A 13,677-nucleotide genomic window follows, 5' to 3' on the forward strand; every position below is an offset into this window, starting at 1 on the left:
GAACCAAGGTGATCCAGAATGGCAACAGTTCTTGTTCTATTAGTGGCACCCGTTATGTTCCTTATTTAAAGAAAAAAATAGTAAAAGTCGCATACGATTAAGTCATAAATCTGGAAAGGGGACGAGATTGTGGTTACAAGTGGAACATATGCGTAGTCATCTGTAATATAGATTTGCCATAACTGTGACGGTGTCGAACAAATTATGATGTGTCCGTTAAATTTTCGATATATGAACCTTGGTTCACTAGCACCCTTGTAAACAGCAACCCTCTTAGTCTACAAAGGAAATAATGATAAGACACACTAACCCTGAAATATCGTATTGACCGGGAGATATATTTTCGTGCTTTGTCATCAATTGAGAAGAAAATTATTGTGTGATATGAAGCAAGTCCTGTTTTCTTAAAGACAAACACCCGCGGGTTTGCTGTTTATCATAATACGTAGAACAATCATTGTTAAAATTCAAACACAAAACTACCACATAAATACATAGATGCTATAGTTATTGATAATATATTTTTAATTAGAAATATACATAATAATATGTTAGATTTTGATTTGTTACATATGAAAATTGAATCAATAAAAATTAGTTTTTAATAAGAAAAATGTATTCATATAGAGAGAGGTATACACACAGTTTAATGGCATTTTTGTCTCCAGAATTACTGATTTTAAGATATTCTTAATAGGGTTCAGCTGATAAATGAAAAATAGTTTGACAAAAATGCAGTCCGAATTAGAAATAAATGTCAATTTCAAAGACATAGTTTTGACTATTGAACAAATGATTCATAATTTATTCAAACCTTCAAAAAGGAATTGTGAAAAAAAAACTTTCACTTGAGATTAGCATTACTTTTTTGTCGTTAAGAATGCCTCTCAATAAAAACTGTGAGTGATCATTGTGAAAAAACCAACATTAAAAAAGTATTTATTCAAATAAAAGGACAAAAATTTAAAATTAAACCACGGTGAACAAATAATGATCAACGATTTAAAGTCCTTTATTTAAAAAAAATTCTGTAATGGGCATCTTTGTACCATTCTTGAAAACTTGTGGTGACCTAGTAACTAATGCTTGTAAATACGAAAGGAAAACAGTTGAGAAATTGCCTTGATTACTCCCACGGAAATTTACTTTCTTTCATGCAATGAAACCTTATGTGAAGTTTATTACTGGACTACTAAAATGTTATTCATGCCAAGTATTTCTTTATTTGAAGCAAACTTGTGAGCCAATTTAGAGAGAACATATTGAGTTATCATGGGACATGATGCAAAATGTCGAATTTAAACGATTAAAACCCTTGGGCAACAAATGTTATGAGCTTGACTTCACACATCCAAATGTTATACACAAAGATCTATCAAGACAAATGTCATGTCTTTTCGTTTTAGTTTTTCGAACTTGCTGTCTCTTAACCGTATTCTCCACATCTACTTTATTCATATTGAGTTATGATATCATGAGATGTGTGGGCACGGATATTGGTTTACCATAATTCAGATGTTCTTCGTTTACGAGCGAATTAAAATCTTCTATGTAATAATATTAAACTGTGCTAATTTTACTGCACCAGGTGAGTATTTCAATTTGTATTCAGTACAATATGGCTTTGATCATATTTCATCGATTTCCCCATCATTGAAAATAAAGTTGCATGTTTTAAGCCCTAAACGTCACCACCACTGGCATAATGAAAAACCCCTAACGCCAAAACCCTTATCATAATGGAAAACCCCTAATACACCAAGACCCCTATCATAATGAAAACCCCTAATACACCAAGACCCCTATCATAATGAAAAACCTCTAATACACCAAGACCCTTACCATATTGAAAATTAATTAAAACGTTACGGCTCCAGTCATTAAGAAAACAAGAATATTCTTTTCAAAATGATCATGATAAGAAAAGATAATAAAATGTTACTCGCAACTCGATTCGCTAAATAGAAAGACTCGTTCATACAAAATTATTCTACTGTTTACTTGCTTGCATCGAGTGCATGAAAATCGTGGGTAACAAGTCAGAGGTTCCGATTGTTGCATTTGAACTTACAACCAACGACCCCACACTAGCTTTTTTATAAATCGATCTATATAAAACTAGTTAGCGGTCACATTATCTTGAATCCTAATCGGTCTATCGGTCTAATCTGAACCACGGCGTTCACACTAAATGTAAAAATGCAATCGATCTGACCTTATAATCCGTGAAATTGTAAACACTGTGTATAAATAGAAATATCTTATCAAATTAATGTGTTGATACACACGCTTTCAAAAAAATAATGGAAGAAGTTATTGTTTCACTTGAATTTCAAGTTCAAATGTTGATACTGCTGTTCGTGTAGTTTTCGTTCATTTTTAACCATTTTATGTTGGTCACCAATTGTGTAATAAATTGCGCGTGTAATTTTGCCGCCAAAAATTATTTTCGATTCAATCGTACTAGTTTAGATCGATCTCTGCGTTCACATTTAAAGTAACATCGGTTCACTTAAGATCGATTCAAACTAAACTACCTCTTTTGGTGTTTTAATTTAGACCGATTCAAGATCGATTCAAAGCGTTCACATTGGGCTTACATCGATCTAAAGTGAACTGATCTAGTTGAAATCGATATAAATGTCCAAGTGTGAAAGGGGTCATAGATACAGTATTTAAAATTCATGTGATGAGTTTGAATAGTATTATGTTAAACAGCAGCAAACTTTGTTACATAAAAAGTTTTAAAGAATGTTAATATTTTGTCAGGCTGAAATTCAGTATTTTGGAGCTGGGTATGCCTGAGGGTAACTTGGTTGTTGTGGATACGGTGCTCCCGGGTATCCAGATTGTGGATATGTTTGTCCAGATTGTGGATATGTTTGTCCAGATTGCGGATAATTTTGTCCAGATTGTGGATATGTTTGTCCAGATTGCGGATATGTTTGACCAGATTGTGCTGTAACTACATGTGCGCCACCTTGTGTTTGTAAAACTGTTCCGGCGTTGTTACGACCTGTGAAAGAAATACGTCAAATTAGTTTTTATACATACTTGATCTTTCCTACACCAATGCAATATTTATTTATCAGATCAAAGTGTATAAAAATATACATCAATTGTTTTGTAACTTTGTTAAAAATTGTATAATTACATCGTTCTCAGAATAACAAAGTTGATACAGATCCATAACATTTATTTAGAAGGTGATATTATAACAGATGTATTATTTGAGCGTGTTCTTCGTACATTAAAGTTAGTTCTCTGGTTTCTTATGTGAACAATGCATTCTTTACGAGGTATTGTAAATACAGAAACAAAACGGTAAAAAAGCTTTATCAGCCGCCCTTTTGTTACTCTTCTTATGATTTGATTGGCTAGTATAACGATAATATATTTCCATTTGTATGATTACATTGTTGTAAATCTGGAGAAAACTCGTCATTGGAAATGCTTTGTTAAAAATGATATCAAAAGTTGTTTACTTACGTCTGACACAGGCACAAATCACACCAATAAAGATTGCTACACCAACCAGGCAACCAATCACAATTCCAACAATGAGTCTAATGAAAAATTAAAAAAAGAATTATAATGATTAATCAACAACAAAACAGAAAATGACATACAAATCATCGTCAGTTGAAGTATCACGTACAGGTAAAAAGAGACAAACCTGACATGACATATCGAATACAGTTGACATATCATTTGTCCAGGTACAAACAGCCATAAACAACAAGTTAAGACCAATCAATGTCAGTTGACATATCAAATGTTCAGTTACAAACAAACAAACAACGAAATGACATTATCAACATAAGTTAAAATATATGTCCAGGAACACACAAACAATCATGAAATGACATATCATATAAGTTAAAATATATGTCCAGTTACAAACAGACAAACATGAAATGAAATAAGTAACAATATATGTTCGAACAAACAGACAAACATGAAATAACATATCAACAGAAGTTAAAATATATGTCCAGGAACAGACATCAAACACGAAATGGCATATCAACATTATTTTAAATAAATGTCCAAGAACAAACAGACAGAATTGAAATAACATATCAACATAAGTTAAAATATATGTTCAAGAACACACAAACAGACATGAAATGACATATCAACATAAGTTAAAATATATGTCCAGGAACACACAAATAAACATGAAATTACATATCAACATAAGTTATATTATGTCCAGGAACACACAAACAAACATGAAATTACATATCAACATAAACTTAAATATATGTCCAGGAACAGACGGACACACATGAAATGATATGTCAACATAAGTTAAAACATATGTCAAGGAACAAACAAACAAACATGAAATAGCATATCTTCATAAGTTAAAATACATGTCCAGGAACAAACAGACAAACACGAAATGACATATCAACATAAGTTAAAATATATGCCCCGGAACAGACAGACAAACATGAAATGACATGTCAACATAAGTTAAAATATATGTCCAGGAACAAACAAACAAACATGAAATAACATATCAACATAACATAAAATATATGTCCAGGAACAAACAGACAAACATGAAATGCCATATCAATATATGTCAGTTGACATATAACATGTCCACTTACACATATACCAAAAAATGAAATGACATATTAATGATAGTGCATATATCAATCCGTATACATGTATAAACAGACGTGTTTATCTTGATAGTTTAAAAAATCATTTATCCGTTGATGTTCCAATACAGACATATCTATTTGCATAGACTTTACTCCCCCACTACTTAGACTGGTTGATGTCCCGGAACAATCATATCAATCTTGATAAAACAAGATTTAGAAACCAAATACAGAGACATGTTTATCCTTGTACGAATACGTATCCATCTTGATAGTGCAAAATTTTCTCACCCAGTACTGAAACATGTTGATGTCCCGGTACAGACGTTTCCATCTTTTTATTGAATTATTAACTCACCCGATACTGAGACAAGTTGATGTCCCCGTTAAGACGTTTCTAACTTGTTACGGAATGATTAACTCACCAAATACTGATACATGTTAATGTCCCTGTACAGACGTATCCATCTTGATAGTGCAAAATTTACACACCCAATACTGAGACATGTTTATCCTTGTACATGTACGTATACGTATCAATCTTGATAGTGCAAGATTTACTTACCCAGTACTTAGACATGATGAAGTCCCGTACTGAGGTATCCATCTTGAAAGTATGAGATTTACTCACACAGACTGAGACATATTGATGTCCCCGTACAGACGTGTCAATCTTGATAGTATAAGATTTACTCACCCAGTATTGAGACATGTTGATGTCCCTATGCAGATGTATCCATTTTGATGGTACAAGATTTACTCACCCAGTACTGAGACATGTTGAAGTCCCCGTACAGACGTGCCAATCTTGATAGTATAAGATTTACTCACCCAGTACTGAGACATGTTGATGTCCCTGTAGAGATGTATCCAATTTGATAATACAAGATTTACTCACCCAGTACTGGGAAATGTTGATGTCCCTGTACAGACGTTTCCATTTTGATAGTACAAGATTTACTCATCCAGTACTGAGACATATTGATGTCCGCATACAGAAATATCCTTCTTGATAGTATAAGATTTACTCACCCAGTACTGAAACATGTTGAGGTCCCTGTACAGACGTATTCATTTTGATAGTACAAATTTACTCACCCAGTACTGAGACATGTTGATGTCCTAGTACAGACGTTTTCATTTTGATAGTACAAGATTTACTCATCCAGTACTAGGACATGTTGATGTCCTAGTACAGACGTTTTCATTTTGATAGTACAAGATTTACTCATCCAGTACTAGGACATGTTGATATCCGCGTACAGACATATCTTTGATTTACTCACCCAGGACTGAAACATGTTGATGTCCCTGTACAGACGTATCCGTTTTAATAGTACAAAATTTACTCACCCAGTACTAAGACAAGTTGATGTCCCCGTACAGACATATCTATCTTGGTAGTATAAGACTTACTCACCCAGTACTAACACATGTTTTAATCATAGTACAGACGTATCCATCTTGATAGTACAAGATTTACTCACCCAGTACTGATACATGGTGATGTCTTTGTACAGGCGTATCCATCTTGATAGTACAAGATTTACTCACCCAGTACTGAGACATGTTGTAGTCCCAGTACAGACGTATCCATCAGGACAGCACCATGACGTTCCACTGCAGTGGTGGTACCCAGAATAACACAAATCACTAAAACCTGAAAATATTTCAAACGTTACTATCAGAATGAAATAAGATAAATAAAAAAAAAGTAAACATATATATCGAACATGACGTATTGACAGTAACAAGATGTCATGTCAATAAATAAGATTTCCGGGAGATTAGAATAAAAAAAAACAGTTCTTGCGAACCAATATCTCAAAACACAGTCCAGAAACGGGATAGTTTCAGTACTAAATAACTTTTACAATATATTGTTAAAAAATCTGTCATATCAGCATGTTACCTTGCATTATTGAAGATTTACTGAGATGCAAAGTCAATAAGTTTATCATTTTTTTTCAAATATCTATATGGAATCACATTACGTCATAATGGTGTTCACCTCACGTCCCAAGGAAGTTTCGCGCTTTTCAATTAGTTATGGCCAAACACTTTGCAGTGCTTAAAAGAAAACTTTCACTTCTTGCAACATAGTGCCATGAAACGAATGTCGAGCAGATTTATATATGTTAAGGGGATTATTAATAACCCATACAATAAATTGGGAAATTAGACCAACTAAAATAATAACAAAAACGCGACATAAAAGAAACAACAATTTCAAAGAACATCTAACTAGAAATATGTTGAAGATATGATATGTGGTATACCTATTGATGTCAACCCTACTACTATATCAAAAAGTTCCCCCAAAAATCTGTTCACATAAAAACACAAAAGTCTAACGGCTCTAACATACCACCACTCCGGAAAGAGGTTTTACTTACATCTGATCCAAAAACAAAAGCTGACATATTAAATGAACAGTTCCACAAAGCATGCACATTTGTAATGTAACAGATTACCCCAAACCAGATAAGGGCGTCAATAACATCATGTGCCTGATCTCATCCATGGAAAAATCTTAAAATAGTGCAAGACATATATCCCTCCAATCACTGAACACTTGAAAGATCCCAGATGATTGGGCGTCATTCAAGTATATTTCCAGCATTCAAAAAAAGGCGACAAACACGATCCTATAAACTATTACCCATTTCTTTAACATGCATCTGCAGCAAATTTTAGAACATGTCGTAGCTATGAAACGTCGGAAAAAATTAAAATTCTATGTAACTTCCAACTTGGTTTTCGATCATCTCGCAGATGCTGATTTAGGGTGGGAAAGGGTCCCCTCCCCCCCCCCCCCCCACTTTGTGGGGAAAATGTGGTTGATTATATAGGTAATCACTAAGGCATGACTGGAGCGGGCCCCCTCTTGGGCAGTCAGTGGGCCCCCCTTTTGAAAATTTCTGGATCCGCTACTGTTTCGTTTCTGTGAAACTCAGGTAATATCATTGAAGTATTCATGACCTTTGGATGTGTGCTGAATGATACTTTAGTCTTAGATACATATTGGTTTATAAGTTGCTTTTGGATTTGAACTAGCTGTCAGTAACTGCGAGTACTCTCAGACCTGTACTTTCCGTCTTTTTTGTTGTAGGGATGTATAAATACCCTGTCACGTCCTGTCTGTGTTTTTGTGATCCGATGAGTAAAGACCTTATCAAATTATTTTTATAGTTTGTTCAAATGTTGTACTGTTGCACTGCTGTCCCACCAGGATAGGGGAAGGTTGGCGCCCGCTAACATGTTTTGCCCCGCCACATTCTGTGTGTACAAGGTCAGGAGCCTGTGATTCAGTGGTTGTCTTTTGTTGCTGTATATAATATTTGTATTTCGTTAATTGTCATTTTTTTTTTACATAAATCCGGCCGTTTGTTTTCTCGTTTGAATTGTTTTACATGTGTCATTTCGGGGTCCTTTAAAGCTGACTATGCGGTATGGGTTTTGCTCATTGGTGAAGGCTGTATGGTGACCTATAGTTGTTAACCTCTATGTCATTTGGTTTCTGGTGTAGAGTTGTCTTATGGCAATTATACCTCATCTTTTTACTTTTATACTTAGTCTATTTGTAAAGCTTTTAAAACCTTTAAAGTTATAAAAAAAACTTCCGCATTTACAAAATGATTAAATCTTAAATCAAAATATTTCCGCTTTTCCGAAACAAGCAGTTGAAAGAATGTTTATAAAAACGTAATAATCTGATGAATTCAAATATATATAAAAATAAATTTGAAGATCCGGCTATGCGGCGTCTCGGGACCAAGAAGTACGTGGATCGACAATAATGTCGATGTGCAATATCATTAAATGTTGAATAATAATAAGTCAATTGCATGTAAAACTTTACTGTACATGAATTCAGTCGTCCGTTTGCTGGTATTCAAAAGAAATATATCTGTGTATTTGAGCACTATATGATTGAACCGTTGTCTTTGTAGTAGAATCGCAAATATTTTAATTAATACATGACCTTTTCGGATTGCATTTTTTAAATGTGTAGTTTCTAAACAATGTGTTTTGTGACTGAATATTGATAATGAGATGTATTCTTATTATGTCGTTAAGACTCGTCCGAGTAATGATAAGAGCTGAAATGACTTTCTTTGCTATTTAGGAATGATAAAAGAAGAGTCTCCATCGCTGTCTAATGACGACTAATATTTTCTACGTAAAAAGCAAGCCACAAAAAGTAAATGAGCTTTTATAACTTTAATTCCTCAAAGGACAAAAAACTTAAATATAAACAAAGACTAACAAAGATGACGTTTCTTTCTGGAAACAGGAACATTAATTTTATTATTGGCATACAATTATACCAAGACGATTTAAAAAGGGAACATTTTTGTTAAGAGCTTGCAATAGGACTTGAGTTAGAAAGCAGTAATTTTCATGAAATTTATTCCATTGTCTGAACAGCAGTAAAAAGACCGTTAAGTAGAATGTTTATTTGTATGTATTCATACCATAAGTATCTATACAAAAATAGCGAAATTTGAAAAAAAATGGACAGCCTATGAAACAATTTATGTGTACCCATTTTACACAAGTCATTTACAGTCATCGAGGTCACTTTGATTAGTCGCTGGCATCAGCGGCTAGAATTCGTTAAACGACAGCCAATTAGCGAGATTAACACTTCATAAATTTCGTTCGTCCTAAGCGCATTTCTGGATTTACCTTCCACAGCAACACTCAAACGCTAAGAATCACCTCAGACGTCTTTTAATTGAATCAGCACAGTGATTTCAGGAGATGTAGATGTTTGATATAACTTAGAGCTAAATAGTGAGAAAAACGACACCACCAAATAGGAGGTTAAAGAAAGGGAAAAAAATATATTATTTATATTTACCTGTAATTTTCACAATAGCCTGAAGTAAAACCGTTGAAAGAACACTGATGCACAATATATATTTCATTTTGATTTTTGTTAATAGTTAACAGTGCGCCTTATACTTTAAAAATGGTCTCTGAACTTAAAACATATCGGGAAGCAATATCACGTGATGTTGGTCATATTCACGCTATGTAGACACAGAGGGTTCAATTGAAGTCGGGACAAATGCACTGCTGTCAAAAGTTAGATTTGTTCATTTTTTTCTCAATTTTAGGTATGGGGGTCAAAGCAAAAAATGAAAGTATTTCTTAATACTTTGCTTAAACGTAGCTTTAATTTTTGTTTTTTTTCAAAAATATATTAAAAAGTATAGGTTACCGAGCTGTTGTCAAGCTACAGGTTGTGAAAAGTTGGCATATTTGCGATGATTATACATGGAAAAAGCATTATGAGTACAGAAAGAAAACAAAAAGAGACAATTTTGAAATAAGATATAAGAAGATAGCTCTTATTACATGGTTACAGAAAAAATAGAGTCGCCGAACTTGCTACATACAAAAATCGAGAATGTTCTTTACTTCCAATTATTGAATTACATTATCTTAGTTATTCCTCTCATAATGCAAAGTCGATAGAAACCGATCACTTCATAACATGCCAGCTTCCACGAACTGTCAGACTTATAATGGCATTATTCAAGAGCGGGACACTACTGCTAGCTATTGAGACGGGACAATATTCCAGAATGCAAATACCATTAAATGATAGACTTTGTAAATTTTGTAATACGAACTCTGTGGAACACGAAATACATTTTAATGGTTTATCCTTTATAAACAGACATCCGATACGAACTTCTCCTAAACGCACTATCACTTATTTATGACTTTGGCAGAATGAACACAGAGACAAGATTTATTGCGCTTATGAACTGTAAATACATACAAACTTTTCTAGGTCATACATTGAAAAGATTTTTTCTTTAGAAAAAAGTTTGTATGAAATCATAACTTGCAAACTTTTTATTTATAACCAGTATTTCTTCTATTTCTTTATATTTTTTTTTTCATTTTACATAAGGTTACTGTGATAGACATTTTTAGAAGATTAAATCAATCGACAATTTTATTTACTATATCATCACAATATTGACATTTGTATAAAGATTTTTATTTTTGTCAGATGTGGAATATTTTATGTCGTTATTAAAGACGTGCTTGTAAATAATTTATAAATCATATATTTCTTAAAGGGGTACTAGCTACGAGATATATAAAAAAATTAAGATATGATATTTTTTGTTTAATCATTAATGAAAGTGAAATAGTGAAATAATAATTCGCCTTGAGCAGCAAGTATGGTTCAATTTTGTCAAAATAAGCTAAGAAACATCGATTATGAATTATTCGCTTGCAAATGAATAATTCGACCTCATTGAATCAATATTCATGTGACCTTCAATTTAACACCTTAGCTAGATGGATTACGCATCAATTATGCATGTTCAGTTATTAAAAGTAAAAGGATGTCAACATTGAAAGTGAAACAAAGGTAAATCATTTGATTGACTGATTCGATCCACAAAAACTCATTCTTATACAGGTAAAAACGATGATTAACATATATTTTTAACCTATGATATGAAATTAAACAGACCTAGAAAAATCCAATTGCACGAGTTCGCCATCTATTTATATCGATTTTTATGTTTATATCGCTTATACTCGATAGTTAATTAGATGGCGTCTAGACTAAAATACACACGAAACGATGATACATATTATCGAGCCCATGTCTTGTAAATTGTTTATTTTAGACTTTTTATAATTTGGATATGCAATTTAGTATGTTATAAATCAAATATGAGAATTTGAGACAAATCGGTGAACATCAGTTTGACAGCCAAAACCCCTTTAATGTGTTTTATTGTTAATTTAATGTCTCGTAAGTCTATAAAAGCTGAGTATTGATCTTTGTTTTAACTGTTTTGTGTATTGAACATGTATATTTACTTGTAAGATCAATATGTGACACTTTAATAAAATACTTATTATCTTATCAATCTATCTTATCTTCATAAAAATGCATTAAAATATTTAAGTCGTGTAAGTAGATTAAATACATATATAAAGCCAATTGGATTCGATATTTGTACATGATATTCAAAGCTATATGCACCACATATGTCATTTGTAAATAAGAAAATAAGTTTAAAAATTTCAAATCGAGACTGCAGCAGTATGTTACTCTTTAAAATCAGCTTCTATTAGAATAGAAAATTTCTGAAGTTAGTACATGTTATTTTTTTTTGTAAAATAGAAGAGTAGTAAGTACACCATCGTCTAACAGAAATCAATTTTCAAAACAAGATATCAATAAAACATATAATATTTGGATACAAAATATCAGATCATGGGTAGTATGGTTGTAAATTTATTTTTTTCAGTTTTAGGTTTTTGCATTTACAAGTCATACTATGTTTCAAGGCAAAAATAGAAATTCGTAGATATATATTATTTGTTTATCAAAAAACTAAAACGAAGAGTTATGAACGAGAACAAAACGGTCTCTCAAAATATATGTTTCATATAACAAAACGATTTATCTGTTTATCTAATAGAATAAAATGAAAACATCCGAAGCGTCCGAAGCGTCCGAAGGGTATAAGAACACAAACATTCAAAGAGCTATTTGACCAATACGGATCTAAAACAAAATAGCCAAATCCATCTAATATAAGCTTTGCCTGAGTGAGTTGAAACCATAGATTTTAATTATTGATAACGAATAAACAAATATATGATCACATATTTCATAGTTTTGTTATCATTATTTCAATCCGTATTAACAAATTATAATACGTTTAGCGAATTATATGATTCGTGGTAACGATTTTAATCCGTGATCACGATTTTCTAAATTCTTGATCTATTTGTTTTTAGTTTCTTAATTGGTTTGTCGTACAACCCCATATTTTTTATAGGACAAAGCCCTAAAATATAAACAAAGACAAACATTGACGACGTTTCTAACCGGACAGGAACATTAATATTAGTATTGATATTAAATAGCATTTGAAAAAGAAGAGGTACAACAGGTACAAACATGAATTATAAGTTGACGATATTCAAGCTGCATACTTGCAAAGAAGATGTTTCACGGAGAAGAAACATGTAATTACCATGATTTTTCCAAAGGTCTGAAGTTCGGCAAAAAAAAAGAAAAAACCGTCAAGAAGAATGTATTTTTCTTCTTAATATAACTATATAATAAGAAATCTGCAATAGTTTTAATGGATATCATTTTACCTAAGACCTTTAACTTATTAGCTCGGTTGTTTAAGAAAATATATGTTTAAAAAAACTTGTCACACCGACTCTTTTTCGGAGCTAAAAAAAGGAAAAAGACATATAGTATTCATATTTACCTGTTATTTTCACAATAGCTTGAAGTAAAACCGTTGAAAGAATGCTGATGCACAATATATATTTCATGTTTGTATTAAATGTTCACAGCACACCTGTTTTAAGTCGATCGTAAAATATTTTTGCAAGTTGTCCCAGGAATTTTAAAAGATATCGGAAAGCAACATCACATGGTGTTGACCATACGCACGCTAAGTTGACACACATATTTTAATCGAGGTCGAACACTTGCACTGCTGTCAAAACAAAATTTTTGACTTTTTATCTTTTTAAAGGTATGAGGGTAAAAGCAAAAAATAACAGATTTTCTACATACTTATCTTAAACCTATTTTTTTTCAGCTATTTAGAATAAAAAACAAATATAGTTCACTACGCTTATTTTCAAGCTACATGTTGTGCGAAGCTGAATTATTTTGGTAACGATTATACATGTGACAATTCTTGCTACGTAATAGATAGATTTTTGAACATTTCATTTATTAGAAAATGCAATGACAAATAAACCGAATTCCAAGGTATTTTCAAAAAATGGAAATCCATAAAAACTGACAAAACAAATGCTCGGCTATACCAACCAACGAAACATCTAAAAAAAAACTATCATATTTGAGTGTTCACAAATATTTAGGTCTCTAGAATTAATGTAGAAAGATTAATTGTGTAAATGTGCATTTGGTGCAGCAAAATACAAAAGAATACCCCTGACAGGCAGTTTCCAAAGAAAATTGGTGACTTAAACCTGATTTTACAGCTAGCTAAACCTAGCTAGCTTAAAAATA

At 32.3% G+C, this 13,677-nt stretch overlaps 1 protein-coding gene across 2 annotated transcripts; it reads right to left on the minus strand.

The window, feature by feature from the left end:
* Nucleotides 1-507: 507 nt before the first annotated feature.
* LOC127737528 (cysteine and tyrosine-rich protein 1-like) lies at nt 508-13,057 on the minus strand. Of its 2 annotated transcripts, none has more exons than XM_052248338.1 (4): nt 12,899-13,057; nt 6,174-6,279; nt 3,490-3,566; nt 508-3,016 (listed from the first exon to the last, which is right to left on the minus strand). In XM_052248338.1, exons 1-4 carry the CDS (start codon nt 12,963-12,965, stop codon nt 2,778-2,780), a joined length of 489 nt encoding a protein of 162 aa, XP_052104298.1. In that variant the 5' UTR covers nt 12,966-13,057; the 3' UTR covers nt 508-2,777. The 2 variants fall into 2 exon arrangements, with proteins under 2 accessions (XP_052104298.1, XP_052104297.1); XM_052248337.1 differs by lacking the exon at nt 12,899-13,057 and adding an exon at nt 9,487-9,636.
* Between the last annotated feature and the right edge of the window lie 620 nt (nt 13,058-13,677).

The sequence above is a fragment of the Mytilus californianus genome, unplaced genomic scaffold (genome assembly GCF_021869535.1).
Source record: "Mytilus californianus isolate M0D057914Y unplaced genomic scaffold, xbMytCali1.0.p SCAF_4, whole genome shotgun sequence".
In the NCBI taxonomy this organism is placed as follows: Eukaryota; Metazoa; Mollusca; class Bivalvia; order Mytilida; family Mytilidae; genus Mytilus; species Mytilus californianus.

Coding starts and splice junctions, on each gene's coding strand:
- LOC127737528 (XM_052248338.1), bottom strand. CDS start 12,965: ATGAAATATATATTGTGCATCAGCATTCTTTCAACGGTTTTACTTCAA. Junction 6,280..12,898: donor AGCTATTGTGAAAATAACAG/GTAAATATGAAT, acceptor AAATATTTTCAG/GTTTTAGTGATTTGTGTTAT. Junction 3,567..6,173: donor ACAACATGTCTCAGTACTGG/GTGAGTAAATCT, acceptor ATTTTTCATTAG/ACTCATTGTTGGAATTGTGA.